The 21,884-nt window shown below is 36.3% G+C and overlaps 1 protein-coding gene across 1 annotated transcript; it reads left to right on the plus strand.

Annotated features, from left to right (window-relative positions):
- Window positions 1–277: 277 nt before the first annotated feature.
- On the plus strand, window positions 278–1,213 carry LOC140523582 (olfactory receptor 2Y1B-like). Its single transcript, XM_072638393.1, has one exon. The coding sequence runs from the start codon at window positions 278–280 to the stop codon at window positions 1,211–1,213; it is 936 nt and encodes a 311-aa protein (XP_072494494.1).
- Window positions 1,214–21,884: the final 20,671 nt, after the last annotated feature.

The following is a 21,884-nucleotide window of genomic DNA, read 5'->3' on the forward strand; positions in this document are numbered from 1 at the left end:
CACTAAATCTTGACTTCAATCAGCTGAAGCAACCATAGGCAAGTTGAAAGAGCAAACAGAATGATGTATAAAATAATTAAGTAGAATAGAACACAATTAAATAGAGCAAACATTGATTATTATGAACAGAAGAGGACAGAACATTAACATAGACATAGAAGAGTAGTAAAGTAGAAGGGGGAAAGGATGAAAGTATTGGGAAACAAATGGAAAATTAGCCAAATTCTTCCTGTGAAGTATTCAATTTATGTTTTAATGTCTTGACAGGTAATGGGCTATGAGACAATTCAACACCAGTTCCCAAGGCTTCATTTTGTTGGGATTCTCAGATTGGCCCCATCTGGAACTTCTTCTCTTTGTGATCATCTTGATCTTTTACCTCTTAACCTTGGTTGGCAACACAACCATCATAGTTTTGTCTCATTTGTTCCCTCAGCTCCATACCCCCATGTATTTCTTTCTCTGTCACCTCTCTTTCTTAGACCTTTGCTATACAACTAGCACTGTCCCTCAACTGTTAGTAAATCTCCATGGATCTGATCAGACCATCACTTATGGAGGATGTGTGGCTCAACTCTTTATTAGCCTTGCCCTAGGTTCTGCAGAGTGTGTCCTTTTGGTGGTAATGGCTTTTGACCGCTATGCTGCTGTTTGCCAGCCCCTCCAGTACACTACCATCATGCAACCTTGGCTCTGCTTCTTGCTTGCTATTATCTCCTGGTTTGGAGGTATTGTCAACTCAGTGGCACAGACAGGGCTTATGATGACTATTCCTCTCTGTGGCCTACCCTATCTGGACCATTTTTTCTGTGAGATGCCTGTACTCTTAAAGCTGGCATGTAAGGATACAGAACAGACAGAAGCCAAGATGTTTGTAGCCCGAACCATCATCTTGGTGTTACCTGCTTCACTCATCTTGGGCTCCTATGTGCACATAGTACAGGCAGTACTAAATATTAAGTCAGCAGCAGGGCAAAAAAAGGCATTTGAGACGTGTGGGTCCCATCTCATGGTGGTCTCTCTTTTCTATGGATCTGCCATTTATACCTATCTTCAACCCACTCATAGGTACTCCACAAGTCATGGGAAGTTTGCTGCTCTCTTTTATACTATCATGACTCCAATGCTCAATCCTCTTATTTATACCTTGAGGAATAAGGATATGAAAGCAGCTTTGAGGAAGGTGATAAAGAGAGAAAAAGCCTTGGGGTAGAGGAAACAATAAACAACTTCCACTAATAAGTGAAAAATTTCAAAGACAATTGACAAAGTTGAGTATAAACAAATATAAAGATCATTGGAATAATTTTACATATTGAATAAATGAAGAACTTAGCTGGAATTCAAGGCCTTCTGGTTCCTACTTACTTTTCCAGTCTCATCTCATTTTATTCCTCTTTTATGGTGCTCTGTGTCCTGGTCAAATGGAACTATTAGCTGTTCCCTAATCTTTTTTTTGCCCTCTCCGGTTTCCAAGAAGTTCTATAGAGTCACTGTGGTCCATATCTGGAATGCATTTTTTCCTCTTCTCTTATTGGTTTAAATCCTTCTCTTTCCTTAAGGCTTAGTTTAGTTGCAACTTTCTTCATGAAGTCTTCCCTTTGTACTTTGTCTCTGTTCTTTTTTCTTTTGCTACCTTATATTGATCTGCTTGAGGTATGAAGAATTAATTTAGGAAAGAAGATAAAGATCAGATGAGAAACAGCAAGTAGGAAAAAACAAAAGGACACAGAAATGCTATTTGTTTTTAATTATGCGGATGAAATCCTGATGCAGCTCAGAGCAACCTAAAGAGACAAATGTTATAACATCTAAAACCAAAAGGACTTGGAGTATAGAAATTAAAGATCGATTTTATTTAGTTTAAAAGAAATGTAAATAAATAAATGAATAGGCCAATGTGGTGACAGGATTGGAAGAGATAAAAAAAGAAAGACAAATAGAGATTATTAAGAGTGAAGAGTGAAAGGTAGTAAGAAAATGGTGGAGGTATAAAGTATAGAGAGCACAAATGGGAAGGGGGAAATGAGCGAAGATGATAAAAGACAAATATAGTCAAGGAGGAAAAGAAAATCAGTAACCTTGGAAATAATAGGAATGAAAAAGAATGATAAGGCAAAATAAAAGGAAGAAAGGGAGGAATGAATGGAAAAAGCTTGGGAAGAGAAGAAAAGATCTTTGAATAACTCTCATCTTTGAGTAACTTTATATTCATGAGTTGTGGAAGGCTAGGTAGCCAGAGATGGGAAAAGTAATGATCATCTAAAAGTTAATTATTCACTTACTTTCTTCAGAGAATTATTAGGCACTAGAATGATTGTATTAAGAGAGAGAAAAGTAAGACAGAGAAAAAGGGCTTTAAGGACAAAGAGAAGGAAAAAGACAAAGGAAAAAAGGTAGACAAGAAGAAGAGTGATGACTATAACCACTGTCCCAAAGCCTATTGGTATGGGGCTCTTTCCTTATTGGTGGAAATGAATGTCCTGCCTTACATGGAGGATGGAGTGGAGCTGATGAGAGTGGGAGAGCTCTAGCCTTCTTCAGTGCCTTCAGGATTCTTCAAGGTTCAAGTCTTTTTCAGAATTCTTCAAGTGAAAGTTGCTTCAGGTGCTTCTGGCTTTCAGCTTTGAGAGAGAAGATGAAAGAAGCCAACCCTACCTCAGGTTGCTGAAGGAAAAGAACCTGGGAAAAATATAAGAGGAGCTGGCAGTATTCATCATGTTCCTACTCCCAGCTATCTATAGTATAGACTTTGAGGAATTTCCTTTGGGTGAGATCCGGGTTGAGATGATTTTTCTCTCTCCCAATGGGAGCATTCCTTCACTTTGTATTGACTGGTATATATTCTCCTGTGTATTTCTAGAAATCACAATATCTTGCTAAAAAATGAATAGCAATTACATTTCCATGGATGGAACTCCCATGTGTAAGGAAAGCATCTCATGTGTAGTGAGGTCCACCTGCGTCAGGCATCTCTTGTTGTGTAGTGAGGCTCAAAGGGAGGAAGAATAGATATCTCTAGCCTCTTCTCCCCAACCCTCCTGTCTCCCCATTACTTCTCCAAGAGACAGTTTCATTCCTTCAAGAAAGGGAAGGAGGAAGTTGGAGCTAGAGGCTATTCTGATCTTCTCAGAGTGAAGGTGTACTGGGTGAGAATTATATTTATCTGCTCTCTTAAATACCATTAGTACAGAAGATGTGATCAAGTTTAGTCTAACTTCTGATCATGTTATCATTATTATTGGGGACAAGGAGCACCTAAAGTTTTATATCCTAGGTTTTACCCCTTTCCCACCAAATCCCAGTGGACAATGAACATTCATAGTAAATAGGGCTGCTAGGGGGTGCAGTGGATAGAGCACCAGTGAGGGAGTCCGGAGGATCTGAGTTCAAATCTCACGTCAGGCATTTGGTACTCACTAGCTGTGTGACCTTGGGCAAGTCACTTAATCCCAATTGTCTCATCCTGGGTCATCTCCAATCATCCTGATGACTATCTGGTCACTGGATTCAGATGGCTCTGGAGAAGAAGTGAGGCTGGTGACCTGCACAGCCCTCCCTCACTCAAAGCAAAGTCAAGTATAAATCATGTCATTATTTCTCTGATGGCATGATCTTCTTCGGCAACGAAGGATGAGCATACATACACACATAGTAAATAGCAAAGAAAATCCATTTATCCAAATCAGTAGCAAACCAGAAATCTGAAAAAGTATATGTAGGGGAATATATACCAGATAATACAGAGTGAAGGAACTTTCCCATTGGGAGCAAGATAATTCATCTCAACTGAGAGAGAAATACAGGTTTCTCTCAAGATCACTCATTCCTTGAAAACTCTACTGTAGCTAGCTGGAAATAGGGACAGGTTGGAGACTACCAACTTCACTCATGTTTTCCCAGAGTCCTTTTCATCAGCAACCTGAAGTGGAATTGATCTCTTCCATCTTCCCTCTCAAAGCTGAAAGTCAGAAGCACTCAAAGTGACTCATGCTTGAAGATCCCCAAAGAAAACTTGAAGCTTGATGAGTTCTTAAGGACACTAAAGAAGGCTGGAGTTCTCCTCTTCTCATCAACTCTTCAATTCCCTTCACATAGGGCAGGATATTTAAAGGTTAAGAAACAATTGATAAACAGAAAAAAGATACACACACACATATACATATGTATATGTATGTGTGTATATGTGTATATGCTATATATAATGGTAATATAATATAATGTATACTACATACATACTATAATGGCTAGAAGACAAGAGTTAGAAAAACTTTGGGAGAAAGGAGGGTGAAGATTAAATAATTTTAAAAGATGAGAGAAATAAAAAGGAATATTAGAAATAAAAAAGGAGAAAATTATTAAAAGCTGAGTAGGAATTAAAAGAAAAAAGGCTAATGAAAAAGAGAAAGAAGGGACAGAAAAATAGGGGAAGGAGAACAGAAATAATTGAGAGGAATATAATATTAGACAATGACAGAATGGAGAAAAAGAGAAGAGGAAAAAAATAAAGAGATAAAGAGTATAAAAAGGAGAAAGATATAACTCAACTGCTTGAGAAAAAATAATATTTGTCATCAGAATAAAACTTAGATTTAGGGACTACTGTGAGGAAACCTTGTAAACAAAGCTATTACTTTAAATGTTTTAAAATAAAAAAATATTTATTTTAAATGTGGTCTTTTTTCCATTGTTGAGTTCTTCCCAAAGAACCCAAATCTCCATTTTGGAAAATGGCCCCAGACAAGTTATCCTTCATCCTTGTTGTTTAACCTCCTTGCTCCTGCCTGGACACTTTCTCTCCCCACTCCCTGCTTTTTGGCTCCCATTTCATTTGTTATTTTCCCTCCTTAAAATGTAAACTTCTTGAGGAAGGGACTATTTTGTTTTTGCTTAAATTTATATTTTCAGCACTTGGCATAGTGCCTGGCACCTAGTAGTTAATAAATTCTTTGTGATTAACATTTCAATTTTTTCTTTGAGTGGGGAAAAAAAAAGTCTCTAAAAATTTCCATTAGATGCAATTTATTTGACTGTTAAAAGTTCCCCAGCAGATTCTGAAAATATTAGCATGTAGATAGATTCTCAAAGTCATGGACAGACAACTGTTAATATAACCCCAGAAGAGAGTTGGGGCAAACAAGGTAAGAAACATAAGAAGAAAACAGGTATCCAATATTTCCAGTTCATGCCTAATTCTCCTCTGTTGAGGAACGGAGATATGGTGTGACATTTCTACCACCTAAGTTAAATAATATAAACTATGTAATTATTTTGGAAATAAAGATTTTTAACATAAAAACAAGTTGTAGTCCAAAAATACTTTTCCAAGAGTCAAGGAACCTTGTTTTCTAGTCCTAGTTTTGGTGCAGATTATCTATGAGTTTCAGGGCAAAATTATTTTACTTTTCTGAAACCTATTTTCCTCAAATGAGTAAAAAAAAAAAAAAAAAGACCTGAGAGTCCACCTGTAACCTCTGAGAAGCACTGTTTGTTAAGATTCCTCTTTATTCATTTCTGTTGAGGAGAGGGCTGTGTGGACTGTGCTGCCAAAAGTAAGATCACCATCTAGCGGTATTTTCTGCAAACTGCACACACAAAATCTTGGACCCAAGAAAAAACGTTATGATTAGGTAAATAAACTCAGAAACATACAACTTTAAGAGTGTGAAGAGAATTTAGAGATAATGTAGGGCATCATAGACTCTTTTGGGATATACAAAACACAAAAGATCAGAAAAATTAGACCAAACAGGAAGAAAATTAACTAAAAGTAAAACAGAGAAGAGAAAGATCAGTGAACATGCATGTGGTGGTCTGTGAGCTTGGAAATTGAGGTCATAGGGAAATTAGAGGAAAGGGAGAGAGAGAGAAAGAGAGAGAGAGAGAGAGAGAGAGAGAGAGAGAGAGAGAGAGAGAGAGAGAGAGAGAGAGAGAGAATGAAATGAAAGAAAACAAAAAAATGAAAAAGAAAACAAAAGGGAAGAGGGAAAAATAAAAAAAGAAATAAGGAAAATAGTATAAGTGATAATGTACAAGGGGAGGGAGGAGAAATACTATAAGATAAAAACAGAGAAAAGAGGCCTTCTCTTTTTCCCTAGCAGCTAGGTGGTGCAGTGAATAGAGCACTAGTGCAGAAGTGAGGAGGACCTGAGTTCAAATCTCACCTCAGACACTTGACACTCACTAGCTGTGTGATTTTTGGCAAGTCACTTAACCCAATTACCTCATCCTGGGTCATCTCTAGTCTTCCTGATGAATATCTTGTCACTGGATTCAGATGGCTCTGGAGGAGAAGTGAGGCTGGTGACCTGCACAGCCCCCCTCAGTCAAGACAAAGTCAAGTGCAAGTCATGTAATCATTTCTCTGATGGCATAGTCTTCTTTGGCAATGAAGGACAAACACACACAGGTAGGTTCCATCACCCAGGTTCTTCTTTCTACCATCAAATTAATCCCCGCTGGCATTTTCTCTTATTTCTTAGGGGGTCAGTGACTAGCATTCCAGTTCTACTTAACCTCTTAACACATACACACACACACATGTATGTGTGTGTATATATATTACCGTATAGCAATGTACACACACACAAGACAGAGCAATATATATTAACACATCCTCCAACATTTTGGGGGCATAATTTCCCCTTCTCCCATCATCTTGGTGTTTGGGGGATTAAACTCTTAACATCTCCTTTCTTATTCTGTCAAGATCACATCCAGCTACATTATGACTTCTGAGTCATTCATTAGGCTGGAGTTATGTTGAGGATAAAGAACAGTGTAAGTAAGGGGTAATAAGACAGAGGGAAAGTTGTAATGATAAAATATTATGATCAGATAAAGACATTTTGGAATTCATATACATGGAAGTGGAAAAAAATTCACTCCAAATGGTTATACAATATATAAAATATATGGGAATCCAACTACCATGGCTCACACAGCAATTATAAGACTACAACTACAAAATATTGTTTATAGAAATGCAGACCTAAATAATTGGAGAGATATTAATTGTTTATGGCTATACAGTGTCAATAAGATACAAATGACAATACCACCTAAATTACACATTCAGTACCACTGAAATTAAACTTAGCAAAAGTTTACTTTATAGAAGTAAGAAAAAATAATAAAGTTTATCTGTTGGGTCCAAAGAACAAAATTCTCAAAGAAAACAGTAAAAAAAAAAGAGGGAAGGAAGGAAACCTAGCAGTGTCAGATCTCAAATTATATTACAAAGTAGTAATCATCAAAACAATTTGGGACTGGTTAAAAATATAAGAGCTGATCATTAGGTTCAGTGCACGGGACCTAGAATCAGTTGAATATTATGTATTAGTGCAGTATTCAAAACGCAAAGACTACAATCATTATGGTAAGGACTCATTACTGGACAAATGTAACGGGACCAGTTAGAGCCAACCCCTGTCCATCTCAGGACACCACAATGAGAGCCTGCCTAGATAACCTGGGGGCTTGTCAGTAGGGGTGGAACTAGATGGATTTCAGGAGGAAGGGTCTTGTCTTTGTTGGCAACATGGCAGTTCTTTGTCCAGTTCTGGATATTCAGTGGAGAAGACACCCATATAAGGAATAATGTTAGGTGATAGGTTCAATGTATAGGCTTACGAATGTTCACATAATTAAGACTATATATGCATGTGAGCTAGCTGGAGTAAATGGAGTTCTCACCACCTTGTCTCCTGCCTCATTTCACTATTCACTAGATCAAGGCCTCTTGCTGGACAAGAGCCTTGGGTCGGGGTTTAGGGATTCCCAAAATGGTTTAGGGGACCCCAACAGAAAAACTCTTTTGGGAAATTTGGAAAGTAGTCCAGCAAAAATCATATTTAGATCACACCTCACACCCTATACTACAATAAGTGGCATATCCAAGTAGATAAAAGACCTGGATATAAAATGCCACATCATTAACAAGATAGAGGACCTGAGAAATATATAGTATAACTCTCACAACTTTGGACAGGGAAGAATTTTTGACCAAACAATAGATAAAGAATATCACATGAGATAAAAAGAACAATTTTCCATGTGTAAAATTGAAAAGTTTTTACACAAACAAAATTAAAGTAGTTAGAATTGAAAGGAAAACTATTGACTAGGGAAATTTTTTTTTGTAGATGCTTCATTGATAAAAGTTTAATATCCAAAATATGTAGGGAACATATATCTTGGAAATGTATAAGAACAAGAGTCACTTTCCAATAAATAAACGATTAAAGGATATGAATGGATAGTTCTCAAATGAAGAAAGACAAACTATCAATAACCATGTGAAAAAGTCTATCTCACTAATAACAACTAATAAAATAACTCTGATGTTCTATCTCACGTCCATGTGATTGAGAGACAACAAAAAAAGAAGATGAAAATTTTTGTATGGATTGTTGCAAGGCAAACAGACTACATTGCTGATGGAACTGTGAAGTAGACCAACCATTCTGGATTCACTTACATGCCCTTTGATTTAGTAATGCTACAACTAGGTTATGGCCAATGAAATATCCAATTACAACTTCATAAGACTGATGATGAATCATGTTTACCACCTCTTAGCAGAGAAGTGAGGGGCTAGAATTGCAGAAATGAGATATCTAAGACATAATCAATATGTGGATTTATTTTGTCTTTTATTTCCTTCCTGGTGGGAGAAAGAATTGGACAGAGTAGGAAAGTAATGATAACAATACTAAAAATGAAAGATGAGAAAGAAAAGAGAATGTATGAATAACTGAAAAATAAACAGAAGAGAGGAGAAGGAAGTTTCAAAGGGGACATTGACAAGCAGAGCAATTAAATTAGAAATATATGAAAAAAACCATGACCCACAACCCAACAAACTCTGTGTAATGGAGATTCATGGTTTCATGTTCAGTCTTCTTTTCTGTTCTTCTTTGTATAGAGAAATACTCATGTTTGTCAAGTTTATAATAATAAGAAAGAAATTTAAAAACATGTTTTATAATATAACACTAAAGACAGGTCAATGAAACACTCTATTAGAGACTTTCTTCTAATTTAAATTTATCCATTAGTGATACTCTAGACTTGGTATTCAATCAGTTCCGAATTCACATAACTTACTTCACTTAGCTCAACCCATATCTTTCCATATTGTTCACAAGAACGGAATGAGATAATTTGACTAATCCTTTGCAGGTAAACTACAGAGGTAAACTATTTCTATAACATTTTCCTGATCTACCACTCTAATAACTTTATCAAAAAGGAAATTAGGTTAACCTGGGATACCATGATGATTGTGGTCTTTTTGATCTCTGCTTTTTTTGTGTTAATTGTTCACTAACCAGCTATCCACTTAAAAATATATTCTACACTCTTGCCAGGAATTGAAGTCAAGTTCACTGGTATACCATTTATAGATTCTTACCTTCCTTCGTTCCTTCTTTCCTTCCTTCCATCATTTTTTCTCTAAATGTGAGAATCTTGTCCAATGATCAGTGAATGGACATATATGAGAAGGAGCTGGATCATATTAACATTAACATTATTGCTATTAATGAAACCAGAAAAAAGGAGGTAGTTGCTGCTAAACGGAAAAATGGTACATAGGTACTCCTTGGAGAGGCAAATTTCTATGATTTTTCTACAAGGAACAAAAACCTTAATTCTTGGCATATTTGGTCATATTTTTTGCAATATTAATAAGATGTATTTTAAAAGACCACCATGAAAATAAATGTAGCATATGCTGAGTTGATACAGGATCAAATAAAATTCTATGAAGAACTTGATAAAGTAAAATCAATGTGCATTCTGATTCTTGTTGATTTCATGAAAAAAGTGAGAAAATGTGAAGAAAGAGAAAATACTTCAGAAAGTACAGCTCTGGAAAAATAAACGAGAGACCAAAAAAGAAGTCTGCTGTGCTTATGTCATGGATGCTTTCCTTGACAGAAAAATTAGTACCAGTTAGACATTGTGAATATCAACAATACCATAAAGAATGAACAGATAAGGAAGTTTATTTTAACATCCAGGAAAAGACTTATTATTTATCTGAGACTTACCCCTGAGTCAGATATCAGAACACCACTTATTAGAGCTAAGGTAAAAGTTCATAAAAATAATAAGGAAAACATAACATTCATTTTAAAATTATCTAACCCTGAATTACTTAAACTAGTAATTGAAAATCAAAATATTTCTTTTTTTAAAAAAATTCAATTCAATTTTATTTTCAATTTTGAATTCTCTCTCTCCTTTTCTACTTTCCCTACCCATTGAGAAAGCAAGAAAAAAAATCAGTTCAAATATATGTAATTAAGCAAAACACATATCTACTACTATGTTCATTTGTTTAAATATATTGTGTGGCTAATCTATTGCACTGATCAACTTCTCTGTTTATTACACAGTACCACATTGTTTATGGCTTCATAGTATAGTTTGAGATCTGGTACTGCTCTGTTCCCTTCCTTTCCACCTTTTTATTCATGACTTCCCTTAGTATTCTTGCTCTTTTGATTCTCTTAGTAGTTTTTTGATATATTTTCCCCTAGTTCTATAAAATAATCCTTTGGTAGTTTGATTGTTACAGTACTGAATAAGTAAATTAATTTAGTCACCATTGTAATTTTTATTATATTGGTGCAATCTACCTGTTAGCTGTTAGTATTTCTTCAATTATTTAGATGTCTTAAAGGTTGTGCTGTTGGTTTAACATCAGTTTTATCCTTCTTATCAGCATCAATGTGAGCAGTACTTCATTTGTATGTGCCTCTGTTAGCTTCATCCCAGGAGGCAAAGCAGGCAGTCCAGCCTCCAGACATTATACCTTTGTCCTTCTTGTCTCTGGATGCCATCTGTGAAGCAGAGCAGGCACATTCTGATGGGACAGATTAACCTCTTCCTGTTTTCATTGAATGCCCTCAATGGTAAGATAATAACAGAAAAGTCTCCATGTGGACCCTTCCTTAAGATGGTCATGGGATTTTGGAGACTAGATGGTCTTCATGACAAAGAAGCTGCACATATTCTTGTCTACCAGCTCATCATGCTTTGGCATGTGGACATCTTTCTTAGCTATCATTACTTCCTCTTTGAAAACAATTTCATAAATAGTAATGTGGTTTTTCTTGGAGAGACAGTGGCTTTTTCAGGGTCACGCAACTAAGCTAGTGTCTGAGACTGGATTTGAATTTAGGTCTTCTTGACCACAGGCCTCACACTCTATCTATGGCACAACCTGCTGTTCAGTTTTTATCATGATTTTGTTTCCTCTGCCTACTTGAGACTGGAAATAGAACAAAAATGGTTGAGGCGATTGATACACAAGATGTAAGGAGATAGTAACAGAGTATCTCTCTTCTTGATGAATTCACATCTCCTGGACCAGATAAACTATGTCTTTGAATATTGAAAGAATTGATAAATATGATTGGCGAGTCATTCCTATTATGTTTGAAATACTGAAGCATCAAACACCACATTAAGACTAGAAAAGAAAAAATATTTTTTCCATTTGCAAAACACAAAAGAAAGCAAAGCCTAGAAACCATAGAATAATGAGCTGAACTTCAATTAAACAAGAATTTATTAGGCACATACTGTGTTCCAGGATCAGTGCTAGAGGATATGAGGATAACATTGAAATAGTACAGGGCTTTAAGGTGTTTGCATTGATGGAAAATTTTTCTAGAATGATAATTAAAAAGATAATGAACCTCAATCAACAACTATCTATTACAACTTTACTATATGTCAGACACTGTGCTAGATTCAGGGAATATAAACACAAGTAAATAGAAAGACAGTTCCTTCCCTTGAGGATCTGCCATTCTAATGGGGGAAGACAATACATAAAAGGAAACAGAAAAGGAGTGGAGGCAGAGATGAACATTTCCAGCTTTCACAGATGATCTAGAGAAGTCTAGAGTTTCTGAGCTAGTACCAGTTGCTTAGCAGCAGGTGCTCCCTACAATTACATTCCTCTTTGGATAAAGAACACCACTACCACATGAGAGAAACCTCTAGGAGGATGTTGCTATTGAAAACACCAACAAAACCCAGGTCATGGTCTGACTGACCACGACACCCAGATTTGTGAGTTGGGAAGATCAGCAGTTCCACAAAGTGCTTTAGCTGGTATTGAAGTATACCACTAGCAATGACTTATTGTTTAATGTTTAAAGTACTTGTTAATGCACACTCATGGATCTCTAATGTTTTAAAATTTTATTTTATGGTAAAAGAAATGAATACAGTATATTGAGTATACAGTGTTGTGTTGGAAAATGTTTAACAACTGATTCTCTCAGAAAAAATGTATGCTTGACATGCTTTTAAGTTTAATATGCATTAACATTTTTTCCCATCACTTTCTTAAGTTCAGATAATCAATAAAACATTAAACCAATCTCCTATTTCTAGTATTTGTCATTTTCCAAGGTGTAAATGCTCACAACGAAAATTTAACAAGGGACACTCAAGAGCCCTTGGAACTGACTCTAACACATTCCTACTATTCTGGATATTTAATTTATAGATTGAATACCTTGCCTAGAAAGAAATACTGTTAATCCCTTTTACAGGAAACCCTTGAAATGAAACATGCATAAGCTTTATTTAGTAGATTTTCCTCAGAACTCCTGGGTGGAAGGAGCAAGTCAGAGAGAAGTTGCCTCATCTCCTTTTTGGGTTCAGGTTTCCTAGGGACTGAATCCAGGTCCAGTTGAGTCCAGAGCCCTTTATGTTGTAACAGAAAGAACTTGGGCTATTTAGCTAGGAACAGAAAAGACTGGGGGGAAATATGATACTTGTATTCAAATGTCTGAAAGGCTGCCATGTGAAAGAGGAATTAGATTTGTTCCATTTGTCCTTGGAGGAAGAAGCTGCAGGGGGACAAATTTAAGTTTGATGTCAGAAAGAACTTCTGAATAATTAAAACTGCCCAGAAGTAGAATGGACTGCCTTTAGAAGTAGTGAATTCCCCCTCATTGGAGATCTTCCAGCTGACACTGGAGAACCACTTTCCAGCATGTTTTACTGAAGGATCCCTCTTTCTGTTTTAGTTAGACTGGAAGGCCTTTCAAACTCTAATTTCCTATAATTCTGTGATTCTACTATGTTCTCAGAACTAATATGAAAGTGTTTTTTTTATTTTTCTGAGCCTTCTTAGTTGTCATTATGTAATTTGTTTTCCTAGGTGGGCACTGAATGGGATGTGTCCAGGTCTGTTTCACAAATGTTACAAAATCTTTGTCAAATGGTACCTGTATTTAACAGCCTTTATGTTCAAAAGACCTAAAGCTTCCACTAGGTGGTAGTGTTACTACATGAAAAGTAACTTCAGTAAAGAAGTTTTCTTTCTAGAGCAGGGAGTCATACTTCTTACCCTTTGAAAAGTGAAGCTGCTGAAAAGAATCCTACTCCTTAGGAAATAATGAAAAAAACCTTTTCAAAAGAAAATTTGACAATTCATATTCATTTTTCTGATCTAAGCCAAATTGACATTCAAAGAAGGGCACCTTTAATGAGATCTTTGGATTTCTCATAAGTTGGGACAGTTATATTTTCACTCTATAAAGTTGTCCTATCTATATATAAATAAAATCTTGGGGGTGAGGTAAAGGTGCAATTCTTATGCTTCATTTAAGATGAACTTCAATTTAATTTTACAGTGGTATATGTTATACATTGAATGTTTTATATACCTACATGCAGACTTGAATCTATGTAAATTCTGAGCTATTTATAGTTACCATTCATATTTCAAAAAGCTACTTAGAAGCTAGAAGCTAGGAAGACTTTTTTCACTGTTTAATCTGTTTTCATGCATTTTTCTCTCAAATATTTTTAGTACCTTGGGATTTGAATAGTTGTAAATTGTAAACATTTCATAGATTTTTGTCTCAGAATTGCCACAGAAATGAGAAATTCATAATCATTTGTACTGATTTTGGGGAACGAGGGATGTGAGGTTTTGGTAGAGATTTCTGGAAGAAAAATGTTGCTGGAAAAGCAAGTCAGGCTTAAATTTGGAGAATTCTGAGTTTGTGGCTTATCTTTCATATTGACACTGAGTGGGGAGATTCCAGATACCTAGGTTTTCTCCCCCAGCACGTCCTTGAGTGCTAGAGTGATATTTTCTTTCTTTATGACTTTGATTGTTTCTTAAATCTCAGAGTCATTAGCTTCCACTTGCCTAATTCTAATTTTTAAGCAATTATTTTCTTCAGTGAACTTTTTCCCAAGTGACCAATTCTACTTTTTAAAAAAAGAGTTCTTTTCTTCAGTGAATTTTTGTGCCTCTTTTACTCTTCAGTCAATTTTGTTTTTTAAGGTGACATTTTCTTCAGTAGTTTTCCTTGCTTCTTTCACTAAGCTGTTAATTCTCTTTTCACAATTTTCTTGCATCACTCTCATTTCTTTCCCTAGTTTTTTCTCTACCACTCATCTCTTTAATTCTGCTAGGAATTCTTGTTGGGCTTGTATCCAACTAGCATTTCTCTTTGAGGCCTTGATCGTAGTAGCTGTTTTGACATTATTTTCTTATTCTAAGTTTGTGTCTTGGTCTTCCCTAACACTGCAATAGATTTTTATGGTTCAGTTGATATTTTTTTTTTATTTTCTCATTTTCCTAACCTATTTTTTTACCTTGACCCTTATGTTAAAGTTGGGTTTTGCTCACTTGGGAGTTGGTAGGCATTGTACAAAGCATTAGCCTTTTTCATGCTGCTGTTTGCAGAGCCAGTTCTGGGTATTTGCAAGTTTTTATACTTCCATGGTGGTGTTATCCTGGGAAAGGTATGGTCTCTCCTGGTCTGTGCTCTGGTCTTTACCCAAGAAGGGCCCTTGCTCCCCTGCAGCTGCAAGTACTAGCCCTCTCTTTGCCTTGGAACCTCAACTAGGGCCCCTGTTCCCTTTAGACTGATGCCTCATGTTCCTTTCCACCCTGGAGCCATGACCCACACTACTTATGAACAATAGAGCTGTCATTCAGTGCTAGCTGCACACAGCATGCATAAGAGGTTCCCTGTAACTCTTTTTGGACCGTTATCTGACTCCCTAACTATTTCTGGACTGAGGTCTCCCAAAGTTGTTGCTGACATTGCTGCGATCAGGGCAAACTCTAAGGATCACTCTTGCCACTCTCTGGGTTTGCATCCACTCTAGTGTTACAGATCTCTCCTGCACATCTCCCAAATTATCTTAGGATGGAACAATATCTCTGACCTTTTGTGGGCTCTGCCATCAAAAAATTGATTTGAGATGTTATTTTAAAGTTGTTTGGAGGGTAACATTAGGAGAGTTCAGCTAAGCACTGGCCTATTCTTTGCTATCTTGGCTTCATATATTTTTATCTTATAATCTTCAAACTTCTACCTCTTTCACTTCTAATAATGCTTAAGTGAAAACCATCTACCTCCTCTGTTATCCCCTTTGTCCTTATTCTCATGCATCTCAGGCTTACCTCACCTAAATCCCTTTTCATCTCCTCCCTCAGCTGCCTTTTCTTGTACTCTCTTATTTTTTCTTAATTTTAGAGATTTTCCTTTCATTCTCATTTTCTGGATCTCATAGAGATATGACTCCCTGACTCCACCGAGGACATTGCAGTCTTAGCATCCTTTTTCAGTACTATATGTAACCTCTCTCATTGCCTAGTAATATAGTAGACCAGAAGGAGGAACAAGCATACTTCTCTTCCCATTGTCATTTCCAGAACTGCCCTCTGAAGATAGTAATTGCCAACTTGTTAAATTCCATCTAGTTTTATTATACTATCCTGATCTTTGTGGTAATTATCTACTGGTTGTCTCACCATTGTCCCTTCTTCTGGAAGGAATTCAGTAGCTGGCCCAATCCATCTCTTAACTCCAACCCTTACCGTTGTACTTGAGGATTTCAATATTGAAATAATGTTAAGGATTGGTATGATGACAAATATTCTGGTTTCTCAGTATATCAACTTTCTTAACTTCCACTTTCAATCTGCCATAGCTACATGCAGGGAAGCCTTGTGGGAAAAATACTTTATTATTTGTTAAAATTATTTGAATCTACCCTTCTGTAGCTTGATATTGTTTAATTTAGGATGTATAGGTCATGCTGACTCCTGACACCCTCCAGGGGAGCTGAAGACTGCTGTCAGCTGAAGATTGCATGGACTCCACTCAGGTGTTTTGTTGGAACTTCTTAGAAAATCTTATATCTTAGATTCACCCAAATTTTATTGAATGTTTAGACTTAGCTGCTGACATGCATCTCAAATAACCCAGGTGTCTTATCTGGAAAATGGAAATAGAGATTACTCACTCAGCTGTTGTGTTTTTGTTTGGACTCTATATAATGTAAAACTTACCAGAGGGAAGCAAATCTTATTTTTTTCTACCCCTCTCTTCTGCTAAACTGTCAATAAAATTCTTTCTAAAAATCTTTTTAGGTTTTGGATTTGTTCTTAACTGACAGGTTGAATCTTTGACATCAAAGTCACCCACAATTTTTCCATCTCTGTGTTTCATAACTCTAAAATTGCTAACTCTAATTACACCTTGGATCTCTCTTGTTTTACCTACTGTTTAACCTATTCTTTACACTCACTTCAACCTCTGATGATTCCTTTCCCTTACTTTCTCAGTCCTTCATTTGTTTTCTTTCTTAAAAATATAATTTATTTATTTTCAGTTTTCCAGATTCACTTCCACAAGATTTTGAATTCCAAATCTTCTCCCCATCTCTCCCCTCCCTCCACCCCAGGACAGCATGTATCCCAACCACTCCTTTCCCCAATCTGCCCTTCCTTTTGTCACCCCCCTCTTCTCCTGTCCCCCTCCCCTCTATTTTCCTGATACATTTCTTTACCTCCTTGCCTGTACAAATCATTTCCCTATTGCATGCAGCAACAATTTTTAGCATTCATTTTTAAAGCTTTGAGTCCCACATTCTCTTCCTCCCTTCCTCCCCACCCACCTTCATTGAAAAAACAGGCAATTCGATATAGGTCATACATGTGTAGCCATGCAAAACATTTCCATAACATTATGTTGTGAAAGACTAACCTCATTTCCCTCTGTCCTGTCCTACCCTCCATTTATTCCATTCTCTCCCTTGACCTGTCCCTCCACAATGGTGTTTGCTTCTGATTACTCTTTCCCCCAATCTGCTGTTCCTTCTATTATCCTCTCTCTCCTATCCCTTTCCCCCCTGTCTTCCTGCAAGGTAATATATATTTCCATACTCAATTTTAAGCCAAATCCAGTGAGAGTAAGGCTCACTTATTTGCTCTCACCTCCCTCCTCTTCCCCAACATTTCTTTCTTGCTCTTTAATGCGAGATGATTTACTATATTCTACCTCTCTTTTTCTCTTTCTCCCAGTAAAATTCTCTCAACACTTAATTTTATTTTTAGGTATCCTCCTTTCATATTTAGCTCACCCTGTATCCTCTGTCTATACATACACAAATATATATGCATATGCATATGTATATGTATGTATATATGTATATATAAATATATATATTTCTCTCTCTCTCTCTGTATATATATATGTATATATATACATGTATATATACATATATTCCCTGTAACTACCTTAATACTGAGAAAAGTCTCATAAGTTACAAATATCATCTTCCATGTAGGAATGTAAACAGTTCAACTTTAATGAGTCCCTTATGGCTTCTCTTTCTTATTTGCCTTTTCATGTTTCTCTTGGTTCTAGTATTTGAACGTCAGATTTTCTATTCAGCTCTGATCTTTTGAACAAGAATACTTAGAAGTTCTTTATTTCATTGTAATTACATTTTTTCCCCTTAATAACTGTACTCAGTTTTGCTGGGTAGGTTATTCTTGATTTTAATCCTAATTCCTTTGATCTCTGGGATATCATATTCCAAACCCTTAATGTAGAAGCTGCTAAATTCTGTGTTATCCTGGTTGTGCTTCCACAATACTTGAATTGTTTCTTTCTCACTTCTTGTAATATTTTCTCCTTGAGCTGGGAACTCTGGAATTTGGCTCCAATATTCCTAGGAGTTTTCTTTTTGGGATGTCTTTCAGGAGGTGATGGTTGGATTCTTTCCTTTTCTACTTTACTTCCTGGTTCTAGAATATCAGGGCAGTTTTCTCTGACAACATCTTGAAAGATGATATCTAAGTCTTTATTTTTATCATGGTTTTCTGGTAGACCAACCATTTTTAAATGATCTCTCCTGGATCTATTTTCTAGTTCAGTTATTTTTCCAGTGGGATATTTCACATTGTCTTCTATTTTTTCATTCTTTTGTTTTTATTTTATAATTTCTTGATTTCTCATAAAGTCATTAGCTTTTACATGCTCCATTCTAATTTTTAAGAAATTATTTTCTTCAGTGAAATTTTGGCACTCCTTTTGCATTTGACCAATTCTGCTTTTTAAGGCATTCTTCTCCTAACTGTTTTTTTTTTTTTTTTACCTCTTTTGCCATTTGGGTTAGTCTACTTTTAAAGGTGTTATTTTCTTTAGCACATATTTTTTGGGGGCCTCCTTTAGCAAGCTGTTGAGTAATTTTTCATGATTTTCCTGTACCACTCCCATTTCTCTTCACGATTTTTCCTCTGCCTCTCTTAGTTGATGTTCAAAATCCTTTTTGAGCTCTTCCATGGCCTGAGACCATTTCATATTTTTCTTGGAGGCTTTGGATGTAGAAGCCTTGACTCTGCTTTCTTCCTCTGCTTGCATGCTTTGATCTACCTCATTGTAAGAAAATACCTTCTCACCAAGAAAGTAGTCTTCTATAGTCTTATTTTTTTCTCCTTTTTTGTCATTTCCTCAGTCAATTACTTGACTTTCGAGTTCTTTGTTTAGTGGAGGTTGTACTGCCCCAAGTTTCAGGGGTTTTGTACAGCTGTTTTCAGAGATATCTCCAGAGACCTGTAAATACTCAGTTCATCCAAAGTCCTATGGTCAAAGGAAAAGTGTTTACTCCTCTCATGGCCTGCATTCTGGTGTGTGAGCAACCACAAGCACTTTGTTTTTTGCCCTGGAACTACAAGTATGATTTCCTTTCCACAGTCACCACCAACTCTGCCATGCCAGCGCTCTTTCTTGCCTCAGGACCGCCACCTTGGACTGCAACCCAGATCAGTTGTTCAATTCCCCCACTGTCTGTAGGCTGAGAGCTATAGAAACAGCCATCATGGCAGCAGTGGCTGCTGCTGTCGTAGGGGCTAGGGCCAGACCATGTTCCTCTTTCACCCAGGTGAGAGAACTTTCTCACTGACCTTTGACACTCCTTGGTATTTGTGGGTGGAGAAGTCTGGAAACCACTACAGCTTCAAGTGATTTAGCACCCTGAAGCCTGCTCCAGTCCTGTCTGTGCAGGTATGGCCCATGCTGTTCTCTACTCCAAGTCTTCCTGTCAAGATTGTCTTGCGCTAGAAATCTCTTTCACTGTCATTTTGTGATTTCTGCTGCTCTAGAATTTGTTTAGAATAATTTTTTACTGGTATTTTGAGGGTAAGGGGGAAGAGCTCATACAGGTCCCTGCTTATACTCCACCATCTTGGCTCTATCCCCCTTCATTTGTTTTCTGATTTCATTATGGTACATTTCCAATCTTATAGTTAACCTGTTTAGTTTTATTCTACCTTCTACCTTTGAATTACTTGATCTTTTATCTTATCACCTTTGCCTTGCCAAAATCCAACTCTGCCGTCTGTGGCAGGAGAGTTATTAATAAAGTCTTTCCTTACTTCGCTAAGGGTCCATGTGGAATTTTTTGGTAAAATGATTGTTTCTCAGATAATCATGGATTGCTAAATTGTGGTATGGAAAAAAATCCTACAACCGTGTTGACTTGGTACTCTGCAGATTTATGCTAACCAACCTCTGCTGGGCCCCATTGATACTAGACAGTCCTTTTACACTTTACTGATTTCTCCACCATATTCTCCACAATGGTTGTTCTAATTCTTAATTAGCCTACTACATATCCCATCAGAGTACATTGCCTCTTTACCAAGGAAATAGAAGCAATTCATTGTGAGTTCCTTCTTCTGCACCTCAGAATCCTTTGATATTATTCCCTACTCTCTTCTCATTAGGATCAAACACTACTTGTTCCTTGGTCCCACCCTCTCTGATATCTTGCTTTGCAATCATCCCCTCATTCTCTCTAACCACCAGTCTCTTTATCATCAGCTTCCTCGATATCTAAAAGTAAAGTAAAGGAGTTGGATTAGAAACTGTTTCATGGAGCATAGTTGGTCATGTTCTTGTGAGGAACTTTCCATGGAACCTACACAATGCTAAGTCTGAATTCTGGTCGCTTCCAATGAGGCATGTTTTGAGTTCTTGATAAAGAGCAACTGGTTGGTCTCCCCTGTTTTCTTTACTCTTTCTACCCCAAAAACTGTGGTTTGTGTGTATCAAAAAGGATTGACTATGGAGCTCATAGATTTGTCCACTCAGTAGATTTGAAAGAAAGAGAAAACCTCTACTCTTGTTTGCATTATGAAAATTTTAGGGTCCCTGCTAGTGTCTGCCTTCTTTCTCCCATCATACATCTTGTATATATCTTTGTTGTAAGATTTTTTTTTTGCATTCCTTTTTCTCTATTTTTATTTTGGATCCAGAATGGCCACTTTAGTTGTAAGGAAAGTTGGAGAGTTACAAAACAGCTAAATGATATTTTTCTAAGACTCTTAATTATTTAGATAAGAAATCTGGTGAGGTTGAGATAACTCATGATACTTATTCTGTGGTGGTAAATCCATGACTACTCCAGTACAAATGATTTTTTTTTTTTGATAAACTGGATCTTTTGTGAGTTTCTTCTTTTCAGTTACCTTTGGAATGTAAATTTAACAAGTACATCTTTGTCATAAGTCTTTATTTTCTCCTGTTTTTTGGAGTTCTTACTGGCAACTATAGTTTAAAAAAATTGTGGTTTTTTTCTCTGAAATTATTGGAAACAATATAAATTTTAAGAAATCTTTGCTTGAATTCAGTTATTTTTTTCAACTCTGGATCTATACCGAAGCATAACAAACCTGAGTTTTGCCTCCTAAATACCTGTATATTGATAGTTCTAATTGGCAGCAGAATCTATCAGTGATTCTATGGATATTTTCATAACACCTAGTTTGCAAATATTTATTTGCATGTTGTCTCCTACATTAGGCTGCCCTTTGAGGGCAAGGATTGTCTTTTCCCTGTTTTGTGTGTGTGGTTTTCTTTAATTCATAGGTTTAGCATAGCTCCTGACACATGGCGATTGACAAATGTCTATTGATTGACTTCTGTCAACATATTGGTATTATACCAACATATAAACTATGGAACCTGAATGCAGATCAAAGCACACTGTTTTTACTTTTTGTTTTGTGGCTTTTCCCTTTTGTTCTGTTTCTTCTTTCACAACATGACTAATGTGGAAATATGTTTACATTTTTAACTTATATCAGATTATATATGTATGTTGTATATACAAATATATAACCTATATCATATTTCTCTCTGTCTTGGGAAGGATGGGAGGGAGAAAAAAATTGATATTCAAAATCTTATAAAAAATGAATGTTGAAAACTCTCCTTACATGTAATTGAAAAACCCCCCTCTATTTATGAAAAAAATAGTGTTAAGGAAACAAATTAAAGAAATAAAAAAGTCAGACTCAATCCATTTTCAGAGGATATATGTCCATGCTTGTACTCATACACACACAAACACAATTAAAAAACATTATTCCTTTTCTAATTAGCAGCATGTTTAAATAGATTTTTTAATTTCTTTTTTTTCCTGTGTAGATGGTGGAGCAAATTACTTTTTTTTTTTTTTTGTGCAGGTAAGGATCTGTTTTCCTCTCTCCTTCTCTTCCCTTCTCTTTTCTCCTCTCCTTGAAATGGAGTTTC

The sequence above is a fragment of the Notamacropus eugenii genome, chromosome 2 (assembly GCF_028372415.1).
Source record: "Notamacropus eugenii isolate mMacEug1 chromosome 2, mMacEug1.pri_v2, whole genome shotgun sequence".
Classification (NCBI taxonomy): Eukaryota; Metazoa; Chordata; class Mammalia; order Diprotodontia; family Macropodidae; genus Notamacropus; species Notamacropus eugenii.